General features: G+C 43.2%; 1 protein-coding gene across 7 annotated transcripts in view; it reads right to left on the bottom strand.

The window, feature by feature from the left end:
• The window catches only part of CTBP1 (C-terminal binding protein 1), a 496367-nt gene that overhangs the window by 99356 nt on the left and 375273 nt on the right, over positions 1 to 21738 (bottom strand). For 3 of the 7 annotated variants that reach the window (XM_069744905.1, XM_069744904.1, XM_069744910.1), the window contains one exon: positions 15030 to 15086. The exons of the other annotated variants lie outside the window; for them this stretch is intronic. In XM_069744905.1, coding sequence (XP_069601006.1) covers positions 15030 to 15086 — 57 coding nt within the window. The remainder of the gene's footprint in view (positions 1 to 15029; positions 15087 to 21738) is intronic. 7 annotated transcript variants of the gene reach the window in all.

Below are 21738 nucleotides of genomic sequence, written 5' to 3'. Positions count from 1 at the left end.
GTCCACTAGAATTCGGATGCTCACCTCCAGATACCCAGGTTTGGTGCCCACTCAGGCGTTGTCCCACCTCCTTGTGGTAAACCCTTACTACACTTTCTACTGTTGTGATAATCTGGCTGGATGGTGTCCTGGGCAGCAGTCTAGTGACCCTCCTATATCGTACCATATAGTGCCCAATTTAAAAAAGTGCCAACGCAACGCTTACCACCACTGTGCTGCCCCTGGCGGCTACACTGTACAGTCCTACTCCAAACCCCAAGCCTGGTCACAGCATGGACAGGAGTGTTCTCCCTGCGGACATCACAAGATACACTCCTTGTATAGTGGGTGGCGTATACAGAGGAGCAAGACCACCCACATTCTGTGCAGGAAAGCGCCCACTATGGAAAGCGGGGGTGCAATGGTGCCAAGGCCCCTCATCTGCATGCTAATTAGTGGTATATTAAACCGCTACAACATGGCTCTATATAGTGCAATACTGATTCTGGATTGTGGGGGGTGACAGACTACCTGTAAGCCACTATTGCGGTAATATTTGTGTACTAGGTGGCAGGTTTTTTTTGTTTGTTTGTTTTTTTTTTTAAGATTGACAATGGACTTCAATGCCAACGGGAAGGATGGGAATGGCTTGGCTTACTGGTTTTCATGATGGCCGACACCAGTTACATCGCACTCCTTCCCTTACTTCAGCAGCTCCTTACACAATCCTTTACAGTTGTTTTCATTCATTCCTATACTTCAGCGATGGCAGAGCTTTGACCCTTACAAAGGTCTTCAAGTGTTGATCGAATTAACCCCTTTCAGTACCAAGAAGTAAAGTACTGCATAACCTGACCATTGCGAAATGTCTGGGGAAAATGTGTGGTGGACCCCCACCCACACCCTTCTCTAGCACATGGTTGATCGTATGAGTAAATTGCTCACCTAACCAGTCCTTCATGGCAGACGGTCTTCACTTCTACAACCGGCATCCTCATCACAGTGCCAACAAGCTCGCGGTGCCATGTGCAGAAAAGACAGATTCTGCATATTCTACTGGATGTCCAGCTTTGTGGAAATCGGTACTTGAGGCCAACCAACCGCCTCCTGCCTACAAGTGGCCATACACGTTACAGAATAGACATCCCATGGATTTGTGAAGCCGTCCTAACCAGTATCATGGAACATACTACAAGTCCGACATTCAATCTAATAAGCACTATGCAGTCTGGACTGGGACAGGTTCTCCTGACCAATACAGGCTCATACACTCATGAGGCCATAGAGTTCAGGTCAGTCCAGCCGTCACGGTCTACAAGCCAACACTCATGGTCCATTATAGGTAAATAATGCCAAGTTTGGGTCTTACCTATAATGGACCGTAAAAGATATGGCCTTCGCATCATCATGATGGCCTTTCCTTTAAGAGCCAGTTCCTGCTGCATGGCCAATGATGTGCTCTCGATGTCTTACACTGTGTGCAAGCTCCAGCCTCCCCTGACAGCATCATACATGGACATTTGGGGAGACACTACTTGGGTCAAAAGACAAGCTCCCCATTATACTAAGCAAACATTAATACTTGGATCTTTACGTACTATAGCGCCATCATAATCCATATCACTACAGACATTGAGTGCCCCAGTGGACAGTAGATCTTTGAAGTGTTGGAGGAAACCCAGGCCAAAATCGAGAATCTACTAATCCTTGATGTGGTCATTCATGGGATCTGATCCCAGGGCTCCAGTGATGCAAACCAGTGCTAGTCACTGAGCCACCGTGCTGCAAATCTTGTCACATAATACAAGTGACCACATGCTTCACACAATTTTTCACAGCAAAATGTGTGAATACATATGCACGTGCCAAATATTTGTTGTTTGATCCCCTAAATTTAAGCCTATATTTTTGTCACTTCAACTTATTTAGTGCTGATGCATCACGAACACAAATTGGATTACAAAACTATTTAAACAGGTTGTAATGTAACAAAATAGGTAAAAAAGCCAAGGGGGTCGGGGTAATTTTGCAAGCCTCTAAACATGCCCAATTACAAAATGCCATCATGCACATCTGCATCAAAACACAGGTATGTGCACAGCTTTTGAGGAGCCTTTTAAAAACAGTTTCCTGACCCCTACCCCTAGAACAAAAAATAAAAAAGACCCTCCATATTCATTTCTAGTGTAGGAGGACCTGTCCATATCCTATGTTTTGAGCATTTTTCTTCAAGTGTTGGATAATTTCCTGTTGGGAGAAAAGAAGGTGCAAGATGCGGCTTTAGAGAGTCCTGATGGAAAATGCTCAAAACTAGGCACGGCTCTCCAAACTAGGCACGGCTCTCCAAACTAGGCACGGCTCTCCAAACTAGGCACGGCTCTCCAAACTAGGCACGGCTCTCCAAACTAGGCACGGCTCTCCAAACTAGGCACGGCTCTCCAAACTAGGCACGGCTCTCCAAACACCCTACACCAAAAAGGAGTTACCGGAATCAATTTCCGCATTAAAAAAACAAAACAAAACAAAAAAAAAAAAAACACATTGCATGCCAATTTTTCTGTGTAGCTGTAACAACCTGAAATATTTCCTAGTACCAGCAAAGTGAATGATCTTCAAATCTGATTCACACGTAACTTATTTTTTCCTTGCAGATTTAAATCTGCAGCAAAAACGGTGGAAGATTCGATGCAGTTTTCACCCATTAGAATGTGTGGAAGTTGCACAAAATGCTTCTCGCAGATTTTTTTTCCCCCTGCCAACACAAGGCTTCTTCACAATTACAGAACGAGCACACATGCCAACGCGTTCATTTTTTTTTTTTTTTTTTTTAATAATGCATTAAAAAAAAGTCATTTACAAAAAAAAAACGTTCTCACTGCACAACAAAATGGGTGCAAGTGGGTGATGTCGCACATCATGATGATTGAGCTGTGAAAATCATTTAATAACAGGTACTGAAAGTAATTACTTCAAGATTAAGAACTAAATTTACAACTTTCGGTATCTTGTGGAACCACAGGATTAATTATCTATGCAGGAAAGAATAAAGTGCTGGCATTTATCATGGTAAATTAGGAGTATAGCGAAGCGCCAGTACTTGGGACTCTGTAGAATTGTTAATAGAAAGTGAAATATTCCCCTCTGGTCAATAATGTACAAAATCCCAACCAGGTGGAGAAATCCATAAACCTAACAGCTCCCCAACCTACCGAGCGGAGGACTAAGCCGTCGTAAACATTATTTATTACGTTACTTGGACTGCACTTGTGGAAATAAAGCATTCTCAATGGTATAAAAATCAAGGTTTATTACACCAACGCGTTTCGACACCAGGCTGGAGCCTCTTTACGAATTGAGAAAATTTGATTCACGTGACACGGCTCAAAGTCTGGTGTCGAAACGCGTTGGTGTAATAAACCTTGATTTTATACCATGGAGAATGCTTTATTTCCACAACTCGTTTCGACACCAGACTTGAGCAGTTTCACGTGAATCAAATTTTCTCAATTCGTAAAGAGGCTCCAGCCTGGTGTCAAAACGCGTAGGTATAATAAAGCAAAAAAAAAAAAAAAAAAATCAAGTCTAAAGAAAAAAATACATTTTTAATGTACACGTATTCATCTCTAGTCATCTCAAATCTGACAGGACCATCCAAATGGTTAAATATATCACATCAGACCTCCATCGGGGCAGGTTTGTTGCCATAGAGACATTTTTTCCATGTCCAAGCAGTTATATTTAACTTAAGAAACATTAATTAGTGCTCATGACCTTGGAGGCCGAGTGTGCACATTGGTTATTCACATTTTATTATTATGGAGGGACGCTCACCACCACCACATGCTGATAAATCGCCTATAAAGCACTCACAGAATGTGCCGGTCCAAAACGTGTCAGTCAGAAGGGGCCATTTAGAAGTATGGAGACGATGTCCATCAGGCAGAGTTACTGGCAGATCATTGGGATTGTAAGAAAACCGTACCATGCAAAAAAATTTGAGGGAATGAAAAAAAAAAATAAAAATTTCACACGATGTGGCAGCCCTTTTGTGCAAGTGTACGGAGAAGAACTGACGCTAACATGAAGGCAAAGTCAGGGATTTGGGAGGCCTACAGTCAAGTGTACAAGTATTTTTTTTTTTAAATTTTATACAAAGGGCAACAGCCATTAAAGGGGTTGTTGTGTAAGAACGCAGTCAATATATGTGACTACAGACCTGTGAACCCATACATTCACGTTTAAGAATTTCCGATTTGCACACAGTCACATGCCGACTAGACGTGACCAACCTTGCTCAACACAAGTGAATGACGTGATGTCTGAAGTGTGCAAGAGTGACTGCAGACTTCACCCATCAAACAGCCGTGTACGAGGCCTAAAACTAGTCGAGGAACCGCCAAACTGCTACAAGTAGGTGAGGTGATGGAAGACAGTTTCATGGTCATGTGCAACGTTGTGTGAGGCGATAGTGGGTGAGGTATTAGTCTTACGTCATGTTATTTTAAGGTGTGGGTCTTGTCTGGGCTTGTACTATGGGGGCGCTACACCATTGCAGGCAGGATATAACCAATGACAATGGCCAGGACCAGATTTTTGGAAGTTCAATGAGAGAGATTTCCAGTTAAATTTTTTTTTTACTAAACGATAACTTGGTGGCATTAAAGACCTTGCCCTGTCCTGGACTGCCTCATACCTTTCCGACTGCACATTTAGAGTTTCACTCCTACGCTATCTCCTCATCCTGCCCTCTCTCTGTTGGGAGTCCCTCAAGGTTCTGTCCTGGGGCCTGTACTTTTTTCCCCCCCCATCTATGCCCTTGGCCTAGGACAACTCAAAGTCCCATGGCTTCCAGCACCACCTGTATGCGGACGACACTCAAATCTACCGCTCTGGCTCAGATGTCACCTCTCTGCTGTCAAGAATACCGGAGTGTGTCAGCCATATCCTCCTCCTCAGTTCCTAAAACTCCATGCAGACAAAACCGAACTCGTTTCCTTTATGTCGCATATCTCCCCTACCCGATCTATCTATTATGGTAAACAGCATCACACTCTCTCCTGCACCTGTAATCCGCTGTCTCGGAGTAACTCTCGACTCTGCCCTGTCCTTCAAACCACAAGTCCAAACTCTTGCCACCTCCAACTCCAAAATATTGCCAGAATCCGTCCCTTCCTCAGCCCTCAATCTACTATAATTCTTGTGCATGCCCTAATCATCTCCTGCCTCGATTACCGCAACACCCTCCTCTGTGGTCTCCCCGCTAACTCTTGCGCCACTCCAGTCTGTCCTCAACTCTGCTGCCCGACTAATCCACCCCTCTACTCAATACTCCCGTTTCTCCTCTCTGCAAATCCCTCCACTGGCTCCCAATTCCGCAACCAATCCAGTTCAAACTACTAACACTGACCTACAAAGCCATCCACAACCTGTCCCCTCCCTATATCTCTGAACTAATCTCCCAATATCTTCCCTCACGTAATCTCCGATCCTCACAAGACCTCCTACTCTCCTCAACACAACCTCCTCCAAGATTTCTCCCGAATATTCCCCATCCTCTGGAATTCCACGCATCAACACGTCTGATTATCCACCACCCTCGGATCCTCAGACAGAACCTGAAATAACCATTATGCTGCCTCACCACCACTGGAGGTGCTGCAACCCGACCTGAGCTGCTTTAATCCCTTTCATGTATAGCACCATGGACTTAATGGTGCTATATTCTTCATCATAATAATTATACACAGTAGGTGTTTTTCAGTTAGCAAGAGTCCTTTACTCAATCCACATATCCGCATCTTTTTTCCCCCCTCTAGGAAATTATATTGCCAGTATAGCGGGTACTCATCTTACGTCCCTGACGCTCAGGAACTCACTCCCTGGGTATTCCTCACCTCACATACTCTGTTCTGTCCAGTTACCTCTTGGAGTTATTAACACTTGGCCATACTGCTAGGAGTCTTCCCGCATGTCTCCAATTGACCACTGCCTTTCGGTCAGCGCTCGCCTACTTTCTGCTAGGATCTCGCTATCCTGTCACGGTCTCCTCACAGTATGAACACACCATGCAGTATTGCTCAGATGAGACCCACCAGAAACGCGCGTCAGGGCTCGGAAGCACACATGCTCTTATCCATAAAGTGCGCTGAGCCCAGTACTGGTTTTTACCTGGTCAGTCTCTCCACAGCAGTTTGTGCACTAGGATATGTCATGCATGAACTGAGGAAGGTCAACTTTCTTACATGGAACTTCCATTGTCTTCACACTTTCACCACTCGAATTATTGTGCAGCACCTGGGAGTGCCATCTAGTGGCTACATTATGCTACTGCACAGTTGTGTATACCACACACACCTTGGTTTATGATTGCCAATTTTCACCAACATGTAACTAGCATTTGTACTTCTATCTTGTAGATGTTCTAGAAGGGCAGTAAAATAATGCATTGTCTGCCCTTTGCGTTGTCCCATTGTGTCACCGTTTTTTGGACAGTTTACACAGTGCTTCATTTTATACCCATTTTTACTATATTTAATAAACTACAAATAAATTTCCCATGATTTAGGTCTTACTTTGTGGGGTACACATGCTCCAGGTAATTTTAATTGTATTGGGAGTTCCCCCATTTAGTTTTTTGTACCATGGCCCTTATTTTTGGCCATTAATCTGTTAATTTCTGTATAGTCACATCAGACCTCGAGTCTGCTTTCAATGCACATGGGGCCCCTTTCTGGCATTCTGATGGGAAACCGTTCTTTCAGTTTTGCATCTCCCACTCTGGGATTGTCCCAAACTAACTCTCCCAACAGTCAGGCAACACACACTACCAACATTAACCGTTCAGATTGTACAAATGTATAACTTTGTACATCAAGAGGAAACATGGGCAATATGTCCATCTTCTTACACATACACCATGGCAATACAAAAAAAAAAAAACAAGGTAGTTCTACTTCATCAACAAGGTGTTTCTCATGCAGATATTTAAAGTCAGACTGGCACCTCGAAATATGCTGTTCAAGCGGTGTAAAAAGAAACCGCAATTGGCAACATTGAGGACTGTAGACCGTGGTCAGCTAAGGAAGATTAGTGCATCGTAATTACTTCTCTTTGAAGTCAGATGTCCAGCAGTGCCATCAGCTCAGAACAGGCAAAAAGAAGTGGAAACCAACTACTGTTTGGAGATTTCCATAAGCACCACTTCTGGCCAGATGTGGCCAAATGGCCATATATTCTACATACAAGCAAAGTCAGTTGACGCAATTCTAATGAAAACATAGGAACTGAGCTGCAGAAAAATGATGGCATTTGCTCTGGACTGAGGCGTCAAATGGGAAATTTTTCACTGTAGCCAACAATGAAGCATAGGAAGGTTCTGCAAGTTTGGGGCTGCACGTCAAACCAAGTCAGACGATTTGATCAGAATTAAAGGTGGTTTCAAAGCGGAGAAATAACGGCACATACTTAAATATGTAAAAACATCAAGGTGGTGTCTGATTGGAGTCAATATTCTGCTGCATTATACATTTTGAACCAGCGTCATTGAGAATAATTTTCTGCTTAAAGAACATGGAGCCGTGGAAGTGATGATCCGGCCCCCACAAAGCCCTGATCTCACATTATCCAGTCCGTCTGGGATAACACGAAGAGACAGAAAGATCTGCACCAAAGTCATTCACAGAAGATCTAGGGTCAGTTGTCCAAGATATTTGGAACAACCTTCCTGCAGGTTTTTCGTCTTTTTAAAAAGGAAACATGTGCAGGCAACAAGTGTAACTAGAAGAACTGATGAAGGCGAAGACTGATCGCACCAAATACTAATTTGATTTAAATAACCCAAACTTGATTCAGATCTTTCATCCATCCCCTAGATCCTATCACTGGCTCGCACTTGTCATCTACACCTCAAACACATCTAGAATTTGACCTTTTCTTACTTTTGACTCTGGACTATTGTAACCCTCTGGTAATCGGTCTCCCTCTTAGGCCGGTTTCACACGTCAGTGGCTCCGGTACGTGAGGTGACAGTTTCCTCACGTACCGGAGACACTGACTCACGTAGACACATTAAAATCAATGTGTCTCTGCACATGTCAGCGTGTTTTCACGGACTGTGTGTCTATTTGGAAAACACGGAGACATGTCAGTGTTCGTGGGAGCGCACGTATTACACAGACCCATTAAATTCAATGGGTCCGTATAAAACACGTACCGCACACGGACGCTGTCCGTGTGCCGTGCAGGAGACAGCGCTACAGTAAGCGCTGACCCCCAGTGTGGTGCTGAAGCCGCTATTCATTTCTTCTCTCCAGCATCGTTCGCTGGAGAGAAGATATGAATTTTTTTCTTTTTTTTGGGGTGTTTAAAATAAAGATCCCTGTCCCCAACCCCTTTCCCCCCTGTGCGCCGTCCCCCCCCCCCCCGCTGTTAATAAAATACTTACCCAGCTCCCTCGCTGGCGCTGCTTCCTGTCCTCGCCGCAGCCTCTCCTGTATGAGCGGTCACGTGGTGCCGCCCATTACAGTGATGAATATGCGGCTCCACCCCTATGGGAGGTGGAGCTGCATATTCATCACTGTAATAGGCAGCACCACGTGACCGCTCATACAGAAGAAGCTGCGGCGAGGACAGGAAGCAGCACCAGCGAGGGAGCCGGGTAAGTATTTCATTAACAGCGGGGGGGCGCACAGGGGGGAAGGGGGTTGGGGACAGGGATCTTTATTTTAAACACCCAAAAAAAAAAAAATGATTTTTCATATCTTCTCCAGCTAACGATGCTGGAGAGAATAAATGAATGGCGGCTTCAGCACCAGATGCAGGGGACAGCGCTCAACTGTAGCGCTGTCTCCTGCACGGTGCGTGTGGTACCCAGTCGGCACACGGATGCCACACGTGTGCCACGAGAGCACACGGATATGGATAATTCCGGTACCGATTTTTCCGGTACCGGAATTATCTGGACGTGTGAGACTGGCCTTACTAAACTCTCCTCTCCAATCTGTCTTGAATGCAGCATCCAGGACCATATTCCTCGCCAACCGTTACACTGATGCCTCTACCTTGTGCCAGTCATTACACTGGTTACCCATCCACTCCAGAGTTCAATATAGACTCACTCACAAAGCTCTCCACTCTACATCTCCTTCTGTGTCTCAGGCTACCACCCTTCCCGTGCCCTCCATTCTGCTAATGACCAAAACTAACATCCTCAACAATCCTAACATCCCACTCCGGTCTCCAAGACCTCTCACGTGTTGCTCAAAAACCCATTTCTTCAGACTGACCTATTGCCTCAACATAACTATTTGTGTATTGCCCAATCAAAATTTTGTTCAAAACTTGCACCCTCCTATCTGTTCTCACACCCCTTATGGATTTAATAGCCCTCGGAGTCTGTACTTTTACACATACTGGTTGGTTACCGGTTCATGCAGCTTTACATCAACACCTGATTACATTGATGGCTAGACCGTACAGTGATAGCAACTGTTACCATCGACCTTTTGTTTCTCCCCTATTTTCTCAAAGATTAAGTAAGCTTGTGAGCAGGGCCCTCGTTCCTCTTGGTATCTTGATTTATGCAATGTCTTTGTCTGTATAAGTCCACTCCAAAAATGTAAAGTGCTACAGAAATAAAATAAAAAAATCTATATTGTTAGAGTTGGAAGGGACCTCCATGGTCAGTGTCCAAACCCTCTTAATGGAGGATTCACTAACCCATCTCAGACTGATGTCTGTCCAGCCTCTGTTTGAAGACTTCCAGTGAAGGAGAACTCACCACCTCTCGAGGTCGCCTGTTCCACTCATTGATCACCCTCACTGTCAAAGATTTTTCTAAAAAGACGCGCTGCAGGGCCGCCGGATGCGTGTTCGCATGCATAATGGAGACGGGATTTCATAAAATTCCCTCCACTATGCTGTAACATCTGGACGCTGCGGGTTGAACGCTCGGTTGTACACAGCATCCAATCCGCAGCTATTCCAGATGTAATCCTGAACGTGGACACAGATGTATACATCTATAGATCTATCTGTCCATCTATTCATATATCCATCTCATTCCATCTGTCTGCTTTCAAAAACAAAAAACAAAAACAAAAAAACAAAACAAAAAATGCAGCTGTGTTTTCTGCCAGGAGATGCAGATTTTATGAAGAAAATTCTGCACCCAAATCTGCAACATGTGCACAAAGCCTTACAGAGGGGGTATTAAATATATTTCACTTGACACTGTGCTGAGGACCCTGGAGATCACCCCTCATTAGTGGCTGGAATGTAAGGGATCCATTTGTAGGGAGCAGCGACAGCCGGCACAACGTCACATCGCCCAAAGCAAAAGAGTCACTGAGTGTCTGCAACCTCCGGAGAGCCTGCAGGTAACAGGTCTGTGCAGGATGCACGGAGAGTGGGGATAACGCGAAGGCGCGTGTGTATATAGACATATCCGGTGTAGGATGAGCACAGCTCCTGAGGGGTCCGCTCTGGACAGGGACAAGCCTCACTTTCCATAACTGCTCCAGGTTATAGGGAGGATTGTAATTCTGGAGTACCCCGCCTGCAAATACTACTACACCAGGACTCTTACATTGTCGGTGCGGCAGCTGCTCGATACAATCAGTAATGATCCGCTAATGACGCTTTGTTAATTTTGGGAGCAAGATGCCAGGAGTGACTGGGTAGCAACACAAAATACGCATTATAGAAGAATAAACCCATTAGGCTGGTATCCAGGAATCCAAATATTATATACTGTTCATGTGCATATAAGCTGCACAAAAAGATGTCACTATTACTTATTTTGCATTATACATTACTGATCCTGAGTTACATCCTGTATTATACCCCAGAGCTGCACTCACTATTCTGCTGGTGCAGTCACTGTGTACATACATTACATTACTGATCCTGAGTTACATCCTGTATTATACTCCAGAGCTGCACTCACTATTCTGCTGGTGCACTCACTGTGTACATACATTACTGATCCCGAGTTACATCCTGTATTCTACCCCAGAGCTGCACTCACTATTTTGCTGGTGCAGTCACTGTGTACATACATTACTGATCCTGAGTTACATCCTGTATTATACTCCAGAGCTGCACTCACTATTCTGCTGGTGCACTCACTGTGTACATACATTACTGATCCCGAGTTACATCCTGTATTCTACCCCAGAGCTGCACTCACTATTTTGCTGGTGCAGGCACTGCATACATACATTACTGATCCTGAGTTACATCCTGTATTATACCCCAGAGCTGCACTCACTATTCTGCTGGTGCAGTCGCTGTGTACATACATTACATTACTGATCCTGAGTTACCTCCTGTATTATACTCCAGAGCTGCACTCACCATTCTGCTGGTGCAGGCACTGTACATACATTACATATGCTTTTTTTTTTTTTTAGTTCCATCCAGTATTGGGCTCGAACAAAATTACAAATGCAGCTCTGAAGTATAAAACAAACTGATCTCGAATTACAGCTGAAGATGCATTACTGTATGTAGTGTGTGCATCTCTAACTGGGCCATTACACAAGATATTATACTTATACTCCAGAGCTGAACTCAATCTGCTGGTGAAATCAAAATTATACATGCATTACTGTATTTACAGTGTGCAGCTCAAGGGCATTACAGAACATGTAACGCATCTTCGGCTGTAACTCAGGATCAGCATTGTGTTTTATACTCCAGAGCTGTATTCATTATTCTGCTGGATATCTAAACGCAATATTTGCTCTCAGCAGCCATAAATGTATCAGGGCAAGAAGAAATATTACAATCTGATGTTCAGGATCAATATAGCAGCAGTGTTAGATGATCACGTTGTAGATAAGGACCTGGAGTTCCAGTCCTCTGATCACCCGTCATCCCTGCTTTGTTCTGGAGTATCCGACAGTCCTAGAAAAGAATGAAGAATCAAAGTCCGGCACCATAACGGGGGCCCAGTTTCAGCTTTGTAGAGCGATGCAGACGACATCGCATCCTTAATACGTCCAGCAGATCCGACCTTACATCTTCACCAACAATTACAGCTCCACTAGAGGCAATTTGTGGTCGAGGAGAATGTGTATCGACAGAGCAATTATTTGCCAAGGTGGACACGTCAGCCTCGTACCTAGCACTTACACCCAGGTCTGAGCACGGAGAGAAATATTCTTCCTCTTGAAAGGCCATTTTATCACGGAGGCCGCGTAAATTACATTCCTGCCACCTTCAAGAAAAGAATTGATCGGCGTAGAATTACAGCACATCCAACAGCCACACAAGAGGAGATCGATCCAGGACGCCGGCCACTTGCCAGTGTGTGGATTAACACGCATTAGTCTACCATCGCCATCTAATTTTCCTTATGATGGCTTTTATACAAGTTATAGGGATAAGAGAAAAAAAAAATAAGAAATAAATAAATAGGAGCTCCATCCCCAACACCTTGTTGGGCCCAAAGTCTACACAGAAGGAATTCGGAGCTGCAGTTAGTTCTCCTTGTGATATAGGTTCTGTTACAGGTGGATTAACTATTTTCAGTTGCAGAGGCGGATATTTTTTACCCCAGGAAAAACAAATTAATTTTTTTTAAATATAATATAAAGCTAATCTAATATATAAAGCTGAATGTGTGTGTGTGTGTGTGTGTGTGTGTGTGTGTGTGTGTGTGTGTGTGTGTGTGTGTGTGTGTGTGTGTGTGTGTGTGTGTGTCCGGGATTGGCATCTACACCGTCGCAGCTACAGCCACAACATTTTGCACAGTCACACGTCTGGACCCCGAGAGCGTCATAGGCTATGTTGTGAGGCGAAATTTTAACCCCGTGCTTTCCAATTCACCAAACAATTTTGCCCCTATCTACATAATGGGGAAAAAGTGAAAGGAAAAGTGTTGGAGGCAAATTGACAGCTGCCAGATGTGAACAAGGGGGACTTAAAGAATGAGAGCGATGGCGCCAAAAAATATATACCGTACAGTTGCTAAGGTGGGGCCCCGACATGGGATACTCACCACACACGGGGATATGAACACACACAAAATGTGCCACACACTACCACGTGCTTGAACACCTATACCACCCTCAGCACACATTTCACCACACATACACCAACCTCGCCACATAAAAGTCGAAACACAAAAGTCGCCACTCAAAACTCGCCACGCACAGAACTCGCCACATGCAAAAACTAGGCTCACGCAAAACTCCCCACAAGTGCAAAACTCACCTCATGGAAAACTCGCCACACGCAAAACTTGCACATGCGGAAAAATTGCCACATGCACAAAAGTTGCAACACATGCAAAAGTTGCCTCACACAAAACTTGCACATACTCAAAAGGCACCAGACAAAACTCGCCACGTGCAAAACTCGCCATGCGCAAAACTTGCTGCACACAACTTGCTACACTAACCTGTCACATGCAACTCAACACACAAAAAGTCGCTACACGCATGTCGCCACACGCAACTCAACACACACTACTTGACAAACGAAACTCGCCCTAAAACACACACAAGTCTGGTATCCTTCAAAAATAAAAATCTGATTAATAAGCATACAAACTATAAGAGCAACAAATGTATCATATAGGAAATACGGCAGCTGTCAGTCATATGACCTGTCTATTATGTGTATGTGTGAACTAATATATACTGCCAGGGGGGAGGGCTTCCTGTTGGCTGGGGATTTATCAGGCTGCCAATTTAGCTTACAAATACTGAGGTAAAAATACTGACCAAATGTGTGAACGCGGTCTAATACAGGAGGAGATGACACAGCAGGTATATACTATATACAGGGGAGATGACATACAGGTATATACTATATATAGAAGGAGATGACATACAGGTATATACTATATACAGGGGAGATGACACACAGCAGGTATATACTATATACAGGGGAAATGACATACTGGTATATTCTGTATACTGGAGATGACTTATAGGTATATACTATATATAAGGGAGATGACAAACATGTATATACCGAGGTGAAAATGAGAGGCGTGAGGTGAAAATGAAAAGGTGTGAGCACTATTTTCCCTCCTCTCATTTTGTAGAGTGATCGGAAAATGACAGATGTGAGGTCGAAATGACAAGTGTTAGAGGGGAATGAGAGGAGTGAGGGAGAAAATGAAAGATGTGATGGGAAAATAAGAGAAGTGAGGTGCTATAACTAACCACAGATATTTACTATGCCCAGGCAACGCTGGGCTCTTCAGCTAGTCTAACTATAAAAATACATAAGTTTCAAACCCCAAACTAAGTCCTAATGGGGACCCAAGTCTAGGACATCCCATCTCATTGCCCCGCTCTACACCAATATCAATTAGATGGTGTCAAAAGTATTGTCGATACACCTCAAAGGAATATTGGGATGGGGTTTCATAAAAAAGTCCATCTACATGCTTTTACTGAGGTTCCTGGAAGTCATGCCATCATCCATCCTTGCTCAAACCACAAAGTGAACTAAAAAAAATAAGATTTAAAAAAAAAAAAAAAAAGGATCCTCATTTCTGAACTATACTTGGTGGGAGTCAATGAAATGCATCTTGGTGTCCCAATACGACATAAAAGCCTAAATGACACCACCCTAACACATTTGTGGGATGAGTGGAGCATCTAAAGCCCGAGCCACTAGGCCCCGTGGGGGAACTTAGACCTGATCTTAAGAACAAGCTACACCGGGCTGGAGAAAAAAAAAACCCACTTATTTAATACGGATACCAAAATAAATCTATTGTGCTTTTGACCTTTGAGGATCTCAAACAGTCACCAACAAAATAAAAAAATAAATAAAAAAAAGTGAAGCATTTTGTTCTCTACGCCACACATTTACAGCCCAGATAAATAATGCTCCAGCATCCAGGTTACATTAATGGCAAGGATAAGTGATGAATTATTGATGATAAAGTGGAGGCAGAACGTCTTTCATCTCTACAAGGACGGCACCGTATATTTGTGCACAGCTTTGCATATTTTGAAACCTAATAACGCACATAAATAATGAAGCCTCCTAGCGTCACAGAAAATATACGGGTATATCATACTTACAAGACTTTCTCAAGGGGTCCAAACCAAGAACATCCCTCAGCGTCCCATAGTCTAATGCTAAAAACAAAAGACAAGAAATCCTTAGGACAGGCCGCCAATGTTTGAGATCTGGAGAACCCCCTTTAATATGTTACAAATACACACATTATACACATTAATTACAATACAATATGCTGACAATCATGAACAGGACAGCAATTATTCAAATTCTGGACTATGAAGGAGCCAGTTTCTCAGGGTTTTGGGCTCCCATATAAATTGTTAAAATGGGTCATTTTCCATAATGTTATGTCCAGTTGAGAAGATAGATCTTAAGACCTAATTTGTACCCCACAATCTGTTCAAGAAGATGATCACAAGGGCACCCCTCCACCACCTGTCAAACATCGGTGGCCTATCCCAAGGAAGGTCTGGCCATATGCACGGAGCTAGAGAAGGAAACAAGACCTGAAGAAAGACGATCACCTACTAACATCACCAGTTATTAAATACTTCCATACAATGCAACCATGCAAGTCATACTTTACAACGTTACATAAGAACGGCCCTACTCCCCCAATACAGTGTCCCCATCATGCCCCCATAAACCGTTAATCTGTGAAGAGCCATGACTAGTCCTTAATTGTTGAGCTCAGTTGGTACAAGTCAACTCCCTGTAGACTTCCAAGATTATTTGAAACTACAATTCCCAGCAATGGACCAGTTGGACCCTCCAAAACCAGCCAATTTCAGATCTATGCCTCCTGGAGGGCAGCAATTTATGAGGAGACGCTAATGAGATTGACATGTAGAGATGACACGAGTTGACTTGGTAAGCCTGGGACCCAGCCTTAATTCTCTTAAAGGGGAGCCGATGTCGCATACAATACTAAGAATTTATAATTTTGGCAAATATTAGTTTCCTAAAGATCAGTAGACATTCATAGAGCCAGATTAGCAATAAGCGGGAATGTTCGGAAAGAGCAAATAATTTTCTCATTGCATTGTAAGATCTAGCTGGAATCAGAATACGGCAGAGCTTCTCCTGGAGAAGAAACATTTCTGACCGCCATCCACACAAGGCCCTTTGGAGCATCTTCGAGGAGACAAGCAGAACTCACAAGGAGGGGCTGCTGTAAAATTAATGAAGCGGACACTTGTAGTTGAGGCTGGTCCGTTGTGCAAATTAACTTTTTGCGCCTTTGTGGATGAATTTTAGGCACTGGACAACTTCATAGATTCACTGCACACTATAAAAAATGGTGGCGCTCATCTGACCGGAGCCCTGGGTCTATGGACTGACGGAATAAGAGCGCTCTGATCTGATGAAGGGGGTCTGTCCGGGAGGCAAGTATTTTTCATCTATGGATAGGCAGAGGAGCCAGCATTTACAAGTATGCAGAGGGCGCCCCTTCGATTTGCCAATCGGTGCCCCCAAAACGTCATCACGAGGGGCCGATCGTTGCCATGGTGACGTGATGTAGTCATGACTACACCAGTGCTACCAAACTTGCTACATCATGCTCAGATAATGATGCAGCAAGTTTGTCAGTGCAGCACTGACAGTTTGTAAAGTATAGGGATGACCCTGAATGTTTAGGTTTTACAAATGATCAGCCTGAAAACAGTTAAAGTCCATTAGTGGGACAAAGGGAGGAGGACAACGCTGAACAGAGGCCAGACGGAGGCCAGAGTTAACTCTGCTGCCTCATTCTAGCGAGTGGCTTCCTTAGGGCTTTCATCTGAATCATGTCACTCAGATTTAGATGGAAACCCCAAAAGTGCTCAACATTGAGCACTGAATAAATGTGATCCCAAATGTTGTGTAAAAGGTTCCAAACAAAAGCTCCAACTAAAAAAAATAAATAAACCACCAGCAAGTCCCCACTCAGCTCCATCACCTGTTAACGGAAGTATGGGTGACTTTCACATCACTTGTACATGGGCTCTAGAAAAGCCAAATTGCTCCTCGCACCCCCAAAACAAATTCATTAAATTCTGCGCTCCCATATCCTCCACGAGCCCCACAGTGTGCCTAAACAGCAGTTGTCTCTACAGAAATGCTAAACATGTGGATGCAAGAGCTCACCTAATTTACAGATGGATGAGCAGTCACTACAACGTCCTGGTCACTACAACGTCCTGGTCACTACAACGTCCTGGTCACTACAACGTCCTGGTCACTACAACGTCCTGGTCACTACAACGTCCTGGTCACTGCCCCAGCACTTAGGCGTTCGGTATATAGAGTCAAACTATTCTAGGACGTCAATAGCGCTCTGTCCCTCCAGCGTCTCACTACATGGCTAAGCCGTGTGACATGGCACCCCCAAACTAGTCCAGCAAAATCTGAACTCACTTATTCAAAATTAGTATTTGACCACACATGGGGTATCTGTGTACTCAGGAGAAATTGCACAAGTTTTGGGTTCCAATTTCTCCTGTTATCCATGTGAAAAAAAAAGGGCTAAAATAATGTCGGAAAAGTTTAATATAGTTTTCAAAGCACTACATTACAAACTTCTGTGAAGGCCCTGGGTGTTTAAGGTGCACACCACACATTAAATACATTCCTTGAGAGGTCTAGCTTCCAAATGCAAGTTTTGCATTCATTCAAAGAGTCAAGTGGTGCTCCTTCCCTTCCGAGACCTGCCGTGGATTTCCCTCCCACACATTGAGTTTCTGCATGCTCAGGAGAAATTGAACAACAAGTTTTGGAGTCAATTTTTCCAGTTATTTATTTTTTTTATTTTACAAGGCTAAGTCTAAAAGCAAAAAACAATATAAATAGTTTAATATGTGGAAGGAAAAAAAAAAATGTACATTTAAGATTCCTGTGAAGCAACTGAAGGGTTAATAAGGTGCTTGAAAACACATTCAAGAAGTTTGAGGGGTGCAGTCTTTAGAAAGGTGTCAGCTGTGGGTATTTTCTGTCATAGAACCCCTGAAAGTCACTTCAAATGTGAGGTCGTCCCTAGAGGGAAAAAAAAAAAAAAATAAAGTTTTGTAAATCGGGAAAATAAACAGAAAAAAAAAAAATACAAAAAAAAAAAACCCCACTTTATGTACAAGCCATTTATCCCTTACAGCCTCAGTGCTGTTCCTTCAGGAGTCCTGTTGTGGACCTGTTATTCATTCACATGACCACTGCAGTCAATCATTGTACATGTCCTGTGAATGTAAGGCACGAGACCGCAGAGGCCACCGATTGACTGCAGCGTTCAGTTCACTTCTGCAGGCGGCATCTTGGCCCCGCGTTCTGGCTGCGTCTAGCATTTACTAGGCGCCATGACATCACTGTGTGCATGGCAGCTCAACATCAGGACGTTGCAGACCCTGGTAAGTGGCACATGTGCCCAGGATGTTGGCCGATACAAGGCATAGTGATCATTTGTTGTTGACCAATGTCCTCAAAGTCAGTGATTGAGGCCAGGAAAAAAAATAAAAAAATTTAAAAAAAAATAAATAAATATATATTATAATATAATATAAACATAATATAATATAATATAATATAATATATATATATATATATATATATATATATATATATATATAAAATTATTAATTTTTACCACCATTTTAACAGAAAGGGACTTTTTTTTTTTTTTTTAAGTGCCTCTTGGAAAAGGGATCAAGCATCGCAGTATAACGTGTCAAAGGTTCATCTGTAACAGGAAGTAAAGAAAAAAAAAAAATCTGCATAACATTTCCAACCACAGATGACAGATGAGAATGAGTAGTTGGCCCAAAAAAACTCAGAGAGCCATTATCTTTCCTTGCACAGCTGCACCCACTCCCAGCCTCAGAGTGCTGACTGTCAATGTCACCGGGAAAAGGAGAACCCAGACAAAATATCTTTGGGAACAACCTGAATTTTTGTTCAGCCAGGCGTAACTAGGAGAAAAAAAAATAAAAAATAAAGTGCATTTAACAAAGGAAATAAGGTTCCTTTTTCTTGGGAGCTTCGCAGTGTGAATTATAGCTATGGGCAGCGACTGACTTGCAGCCTTCAAACTCAATTCTTTATCATGTTTTTACAAATTGTTATCCGCAGTCACAATTTCCTGCATTTTACAGTCTGATTGCGCCTAACAGGTTGTTTAGCTTTGACAATGTTTTCATACACCCCATATATAAAAAAAAAACATGAGAAATACCAAAAAACCAAGTTAATGTGTGTAATGTATAGAATTTTGAATTTTTTTTTAAAGAATATACATAAATGTACACCGCTCCAACATTCCACAAGTCAAAAAAAAATGCATTTAGTCACTTTAGTGAAACTAACATTGATTGCTGTGTACATAACTAGCAATAAATCGGAAAAGGTTGACACCCATGAGGAGCTTCAAGCCGGCCCCCAGCAGCCATCACAATCCATCGACAAGCTGCGGTTGCAGGGGAGGTGTTAAGAGGAGCCGGTCTACATTTGTAATTGTGCCATTTCGCTTCTGCTGTCAGGGATTGATAGATGCCAGTAACTTCAGTCGGGTTGTACAGACGTTTACCTGTCTCTGGGCCCAATTTAAGGCCTTTACATAAAATCTTTGAAAAGTTGCAACTTGGAGCTTAGTGAAAAATGGCGTAGGATGCCAAGAGGTGCAAAACGTTAGAGCAACCTCAGCAGTTATGACGAGCGACTGATTCTACAAATCTTACTCCAGCAGGGACTGGAGTAAGATGTGGCCTCAGCATCCGATTCCAGGACAGGTCATTAAGGCTACGTTCACATTTGCGTTGTTGTGTGCTGCGTCGGCGACGCAACACACAACGCACGCAAAAACGCATGCAAAACGCTGCGTTTTGTGACGCATGCATTCATTTTTATAGCGCAAAAAAATTGCAACAAGCAGCGTCCTCTGCGCCCTGACGCTTGCGCCCAAAACGCATGTCCATGCGCCCCCCATGTTAAATATAGGGGCGCATGCGTCGCCGCAGTTGCGCCCGACGCACCGCAAATGTGAATGTAGCCTAAGACTGGTGTGAAGAATGCTAGTCTTGATGAATTGGGCTCTATATGAAAGGGCAGGATAAAAAATAAAAAAAATGATAAAGCACGTACCTGAAAACTATCAATTAAGGAAATTCTACGCTTAGAAATACAGATTCAGAATCATTTCACAGCCTTTGGTGAAGTTGCTATAGACCGATGGGAAAAGAGGGGGAAAACTGGGACCACTAAGTCACCATCTATATCAATTTGAAAAGTGGAATTTAAAAAAAAAAATAAAAAATTGTGTAAACCAATTCATCTACACAAAAAAAGTTAACCAAATTTGTAAGGATGGATTCCACTATACATATTCAGAGATCTTCGTGATCAGAAAGTAAGCCATGATATTGTTATAAGTTCTGAAGAGAATGAATGGACCAGAGATTTATCCCATAAATAGGGGGATAAAATGTAACAGCAATACCCTACAAAGGTTTCCAAACTATATTTAATGACACCAGATCACGGTAGGGTGGGACAAAAGGGGTTAAATCTGCATTTTAAAAAAAAAAAATTATTCGCTAGCAATTAGTCCAACAATCTGGACGTAATGCCGCCAAGGCTTATTCCTCCAGAGAAGCAGGTCATATGTAATTATCCCCCCGGCTAGGACACCGAAACAATGAAGGAAGTGTTCACAAGGTAAAAACAACAAAAGAAAAAAAAAAAAGTATTAACAAAAGGGAATAAATGACTTCTCTATAGAAGACACGGAACTACAGTCCTGGAGCAACGGCGCTACGCGACTGTATGAAATGTCCGTATACGATTTGTATTCCTTATGTTAACCATAACCACCAGGTCTGCAATTATTATGGGTTACCCAGTGCCCTAATTTTATAACGTTTTCATGTTAAAATTCTAAGTTATAGTGGCGGCTTGTTGAGTAGAAGAATGTAGTGTTAGTAAAATCAGAAGATGTTTTTTTCAGACCTGGCCTTCACCTGGATATCCTCATATCTCACATTTAGCATCTCCTATTCTCGCCTCCTTATACTGCCCTCTGGGTCCCTAGAGGCTCTTGTTCCGGTACCCCTTCTCTTGGCCATCTATACCTTCAGCATGGGACAACAAAGTCCCATGGCTTCTAGCACCAACTATATACACACACTGATGACACGCCAATCCACAGTACCTATGGCCAAGATGGCACCTTGCAGACTTCCAGAATCTACCTCTACCATGTTCATCTCTAAACACAGTCTGCACCAAACAGTTCATCTTAGAGATCCCACCAGATCCATCATCGTTAAATATATCAACTCCACTGTCTAGGCGAAATCCACGACTCTTCACGTTACATAGCTAAGAGCTAACTACTTGCAACTCAAAACAGTTCCCACCCTTTCCTCAACGGCAAGTCAATGTTATTACACACCCTCATCTCCCACAATATCCTATGTGGCCTCCAAAATAAATAAAAAACCACTTGCACCACTCCAGTCAATTCTTACCTTTGCAACCCAATCACTCCACCCTTCCCCTAAACACCTTTCTCCCCTCTGCAAAATAGTGAAGGTATTGCCAGTTAGTGAATCCAGTTTAATTATATGAATGACCTACAAGGCCTTCCATAATCTGTCTCCCCCATACATTTCTGCCCTAATCCCCTGATAAATCCTACAATGAGATTTCTGGTCTTCACAAGACCTCCTTTCCTTCTCCAACTGTCTACAAGAAAGCTCCCGAACATCTCCCATCCTCTGGAACTTCCCACCTCAGCATATCAGATTG

The sequence above is a fragment of the Ranitomeya imitator genome, chromosome 1 (genome assembly GCF_032444005.1).
Source record: "Ranitomeya imitator isolate aRanImi1 chromosome 1, aRanImi1.pri, whole genome shotgun sequence".
NCBI lineage: Eukaryota > Metazoa > Chordata > Amphibia > Anura > Dendrobatidae > Ranitomeya > Ranitomeya imitator.
The sequence above is the reverse complement of the archived record's forward strand: the minus strand, read 5'-3'. Positions and strand labels throughout refer to the sequence as shown.